This window comes from Arachis hypogaea, chromosome 17, assembly GCF_003086295.3.
Source record: "Arachis hypogaea cultivar Tifrunner chromosome 17, arahy.Tifrunner.gnm2.J5K5, whole genome shotgun sequence".
In the NCBI taxonomy this organism is placed as follows: Eukaryota; Viridiplantae; Streptophyta; class Magnoliopsida; order Fabales; family Fabaceae; genus Arachis; species Arachis hypogaea.
In genome coordinates this window covers 18838093-18844144 of record NC_092052.1, presented here as the reverse complement: position 1 = coordinate 18844144, position 6052 = coordinate 18838093, and the positions used below count along the sequence as shown (strand labels likewise).

The 6052-nt window shown below is 26.9% G+C and overlaps 1 protein-coding gene across 1 annotated transcript; it reads right to left on the bottom strand.

The window, feature by feature from the left end:
* Window positions 1–500: 500 nt before the first annotated feature.
* On the bottom strand, window positions 501–5324 carry LOC112767469 (anthranilate N-methyltransferase). Its single transcript, XM_025813336.2, has 4 exons — window positions 4799–5324; window positions 3226–3539; window positions 2925–2989; window positions 501–940 (listed from the first exon to the last, which is right to left on the bottom strand). The coding sequence occupies exons 1-4, from the start codon at window positions 5242–5244 to the stop codon at window positions 644–646; spliced, it is 1122 nt and encodes a 373-aa protein (XP_025669121.1). The 5' UTR covers window positions 5245–5324; the 3' UTR covers window positions 501–643.
* Window positions 5325–6052: the final 728 nt, after the last annotated feature.

Here is a 6052-nt window from a genome sequence, read left to right as displayed (position 1 = left end):
TATTGAAGTAACAAAATTAGAATCTAATTATTATCATCTCTCTCAAAAAAATTGTATTTGAAAATTACTTCATAGGACAGATGTTAGACCTATTTCAACCCCAATGATCACTTCTAAGAAATTGTCCCAACATGGCTCAGAGTCTCGTTCTGATCCCTCACAATATCGATCTATTGTGAAAGTATTGTAGTATTATATTCTAACTCGTCTTGAGATTGCTTTTTCAGTGAACAAAATGAGTCAATACATGCATAATTCCTTGGTAAATCATTGAAAATCAGTCAAGCGAATCCTTCGCTACTTAGCAGGTAGTATTGACTAAGAAATTCTCTTTAATCCTTCTACTCATTTTCGCATATTTGATTTTGCAAATGTAGACTGTGGCTCGGATGTAGATGATCGACGTTTCACCTCTAGTTATTGTGTCTATTTTGAATTCAACATTATATTTTTCTATTAAAATGTATTTTTGGAACGTGCTTTAAATATATAAAATTATATTTTAAAAAATTATTTCTTAAAAAAGATATGCTATCCAAACAAACACAAATACTTGTTCAATTGAAACAACTAGATAAAAACATTGTAAACATTTCAAAATACAAATATAGTCTAAAAAGTAGTAATACGCGCGTGTGTGGAATTACTTGTAGAACTCCATGACCCAGAAGCTAGAGACACAACACACAAATCTTATGCCACTAAATCCAGATCCATTTGCTAAGTCCATGAAATCTTGTTTTGTTCTCTCAATCCCTCCGGGCATTTGAGTCATCATGATAACATCATTTCTAAAAGCATTCTCGGCAAAAGATGTTGGCTCAGGAAAAATGGAAACCATTGTTTCCACCACAATAACCTTCCCATCATTCGGAATAGCCTTGAGGCAATTTTTCAATATCTTCAAGCATTCTTCATCTCCCCAATCATGAAGTATTGTCTACAAAATTTTCAGTTCGACAAATCTATGAAATCAAATATATAATATGATAATATAATTAATGTTTATGAGATTCGTAATTTTTGTTTTTTTATTTTTTTTATAAAGATATTATATGCACTATCTTTGTATACGTTTCTATTTCTTGTATAGTGGAATTTTTTATTTTTTGATATTAAAACTATTAATAACAGGTAAAAAAATAAAATAAAATGTTCGTGTTTTATATATAAAAAAAATAGGTAAAGTATTATTTCGGTTTCTAACGTTTAGGTTGAATTTTACTTTGGTTTCTAACGTTTTAAATATCTTATTTCAGTCCCAAAAAAGTTTCAAATAAGATTAATGTGGTCCTACCATTAAAATTGATACTAATTATACTAATTAAGCCATATTTTTATTCATGTGTTAAAAAAATATAACCAAAATCTTCTTGTAATATTTTTTTTATTCAATTTTCTTTTTGTACAAAAAAATCTCAAATCCTAACAATCAATTATTAACATTTCAAAATCAAAGGAAAATTTTTATATTAATGATCATTGGCGAATTGATTTTACTTACATATTAAAATTGAATGTTATTTGTTTTTTAATATAGACGAATTATTTGTGTCAAATTTAATGCATGATGGAACAATATTGAACCTGTTTAAAATATTTTTGGGATTAAAATAGGACGTTTAAAAGTTTTTTGGACTAAAATAGGACGTTTGAAACGTTAGAGACTAAATTAGAATTCAACCCAAATATTTAGAACCAAAATAATACTTTACCCAAAAAAAATGGGGTTAATAGTCAAATTAGCCCCTGAAAGATAAAGCATCTTTTAAATTTGTCCATGAAAGATTTTTTCAATCAAATTGGTCCTTTAAAGATTACGAATTAGTCATATCTATCTTTGTTACTCTACTCACAATTTTCGGTAACGATTGATGATGTGAAATGTTAACTAATAGCATACATAACACTTAACATGTTCAATTAAACATTGACTAAATATGTTTACAAAAATCTATCAATTTAGTCACTAGGTTATATTAGAAATATGATTTTTGTAATTGGGAAAATGACTAAATTAATAAATTTTCATAAATATATTTGGTCAATATCCAATTAGACATATCAGGTATTATATATGTTATCAATTAATATTTTACAACATCAATCTTTAAAAAAAAATTGTTAATAAAGTGACTAGAGGACAAATATGATTAATTCACAATTTTTGAAGGACTAATTTAATTGAAAAAAATTTTTAGAAATAAATTTAAAAAATATCTTATTTTTTAGGGATTAATTTGACTATTAACCCGTATAAAAAAATATACAAATAACAATAATTCATATATTTTTTTATTTTATTAGCGGATGTTATGTTTTATATATCCTATGATAATGAAATAATGAGATTTAAAATTTAAAGTATATATACCCCCCAAAAGAAAAACCTTTTATCATTTCTCTTATAATTAACCTCAAATGCATGATTGATCGATAGTATCTTTCTTATCCTTGATTAAAGCAATATTTAGAAGAATTATGAAACATCATTTTTGCTAGTTATTCATTTAAAAAAATAGAGCCTAATACAAAATGATATATGGTTAACAAATCAGACTCTCTCTCTAAAATAGATTTTTAAGTTCTTAAGACTAATTATCTCAGCTAAGTAAATTAACATAACAGTATTTAATAGAAAGTTGGAAATTGATAATATATTTTGTGTGTATTGATAATATGTTATCTGTGAATTATTATATTTTTACGAATAATTTTTTTTTTTATAATACGCACCTTGCGAATTCGGAATACGTGTCTGACAAATTATTTGTATCACAGACGCCCTTAAAAATTTGTTAAATATTAAATCATCCAATATTTAAATTTAAGGTGATTCACTAATATTTAAGTGATTCACCATCACTAAAACAATATATATAAAAAAAATTAGTCCAAAAAAGCATAATATATATTCCTCCCACCTTCATGAAAATGGCATCTGCATTAGGAACACTCTCAAACATATCTCCTCCCATGTGCTCCACACCTACAACATTATTAGAAAATACAATTGTCATTGGTCATATTTCCTTTAAAAAGAAAAATTTATATATACTACTGAACAATTATATATATACTTCGTTCTGTTTTGCTTTATCTATTTTATATCTTAAAACAATATATCTAAAGGATTATTGAACCTTCAATGAAAGAATAAATGGAGAAAAAAAAAAAGTAAAAACGCGGGCTAAAATCAAACAAATAATAAAGTATCACACATACCATCATCATAGGCTGAGGCACATTCTATGACATGAGGCAAATCAAAATTGATACCAAGAATATGAGGGTGTTTGGAAGTGATTAATTTGATAGTTGCCCCAACACCACCACCAACATCCACTAGTTTATTGATGTGGTCGAAACCTTTGTAGACATCAAGAATCCTCTTCATTAATAAAGTGGAGGAGTTGTGCATTGCTTTGTTGAAGACCTCGTTGAACCTACCATCAATTTTTGCATACTCGAAAACATGCATGCCATGAGCCCTATTGAATGGTATACCTCCTTCAAGGATCGCTCCTTTCAATTCATTCCTAATGATACAAAACACATATAAACAATTAGAAAAGTTTAGCATTATCATGAAGAAAAGTTTAACCATTAATATTTAAAAATATATGATAAAGTATATTATTAGATTATTAATCTAAAAGAATTAAATTTAAAAAAATTAAATTGATAGTTAAATAATAATAAAAAATAAATTTTGATAACCCTCTATTATTTCTCTAATAAATTTATACTGTTATAGTAGCTATGAGAAATGTCATATGTACAAATTTTGTTATGAACTAAATATTTAACCAAATTGAATAATAAAATTTAGGTGAATAAGTGAGTGAGAATGATAAAAATAATTTCTGTTATTAATGTTAAATTATTTAATTGTATTTAATTGATAAAAAAATTTGTATATATAGTTATTATATATATGCATTAAATATATATTTTTTATTTTTAATATTTATTTATATATTTTAATATGTATTATATTTTAATAATTAATTTTAATGTACTTTTAACGTAATTAATACGGAAATTAATTTTATTATGCAACCAATATTGGTGCTGGACGGCGTTGTGGAGAGGAGGAGAACTTTACATTCGTATGGTGTCAGTTTACATGCAAATCAGACCGAGGAACTTGCCAAAGCAAAATCGGACTGTGCGAGAACTGCAGCAAAAAACTCAGAGGGTCCGTTTTGATTTAAAAAAAAAAAATAGAAAAATCTGAAAACGGAGGGTCCGTTTTCTTTTAAGGAAAAAATTAAAAAAAAATCTAAAAACGGAGGGTCCATTTTCTTTTAAGGGAAAAATTAAAAAAATAAAAATCTGAAAACGGAGGTCCGATTTGATTTCAAATATAAAAAAAAAAATAAAAACTAACCAGATGGTCCGATTTGTGGTCAATAAATTTTTTAACAAAAAACTCGAACGGTCCGATCTTACCTTGTCCCACACCTGTGTCTAACACCTGTATGTATACACCATAACCAAACACAACTCACACACTCCTCCAATATAAAAAAAAATTAGCCCTAATTAATATGTGGTGGGTACTCCCATGAAGATATTATAATTGTCTTCATGTGATGATTTTTCTTTTTGATTTTTAGATGATGGATTGTAGGGTTAGATTTTGATATGTTATAAAAGTGTTGTTTTTATTTAAAGTGTGGCCAAATTAATAAATCACACTTTTATACAAAGCATCTTAATAAAAAGATATTTTTTGCATTTTCATTTGAGTAGCTCTCTTAATATGTATCTATTATTCTATTTATATACTAACCAACTTTGGGTGAAGACTTGATCTAGATGCAGCAACAACGAGGGTCCCAAAGATACACCATCGGCATCACCCACAAAATATTTGGAAACAGGTGAGAGGCTATACAGCCTGTGATGCAAGTTATTAGAGCTTTCTGGATCTTCAACAACAGAACAAGACAGTAATGAGTGACTTGCAAGAAGCCTAAGAAGACGATCCAACATTGATGCTGCTTCAGGGTTGTTGGTTCCAATGTGATCAACAATGTCTTTTGCTGAGAGCTTTGCACCTTTGCCTTCTTTTGCTATGATGTCAAATACACCAAGCTCTATTGTGGTCCTCAAAGCCATTGGAACCACAATTGACCATGCCATTTGAGAAAACAAGAAGCCATCTACTTCTTCTTCATCTTGTGGTAGCTTGAGGAGCTCAAGTAGTTTTGCATCGGATTCTGATGCAGCAGCCATTTGTGAATTGGGACGAAATTAAAGCAGGATGGAGTGCAAGTAATGTAATGTGTGTAGTTATATTTTGAAGTGAACTTATAAAATATTCCTCTCATGAGACCAAATATATACTGTTTCTCGGAATTGCACCCACAAATAAAAAAGATATATTTTTTGTATATTCGTTTTTAAAGAAATATTAAAAATTATTAAAATTTATTAAAATTTATTATTTTTTATTATTATTTAATTATTAATTTAATTTTTTTATTTTTTTTAATATAATAATTTAATAATATATTTTATTTTATATTTTAAATATTAATAACTAATTAATAACTAAAAATAATAAATTCTCATAATTCTCTTGTTTGTTTCTTTTTTTTTTTTTATATTTTGAAGTGAACTTGTAACATTCCTCTCATGAGACCGAATATACTGTTTTTCGGAATTGCACCGACAAATAAAAATATGTCTCTTTTGTATATGGTATAAAAGATTTTTTATTTTTATCGATGAATTTTTTAAAAAATAAAAATACACAAAAAATTAAACAAAAATAGGACAATTTATTTAAACCAGATACATCGCAATCTTATTATTAGGATAAAAAAATAAGAGAAAAGGATAAATCGATTTCTGAATTTTTGGACCGTAAACATTTGAATTTGTTAGAAACGAGAGACTGAGAGAGTAATCTGAAAAGTGTATTATTGAGTTGTGTTGAAGGTACAATATAAAAGAGGTATTTATAGGTACTAAATGAATCAAAGTAATAAAGACATAGAATCCTACAATTAATATACAGATATCCTATATAAATATAGAC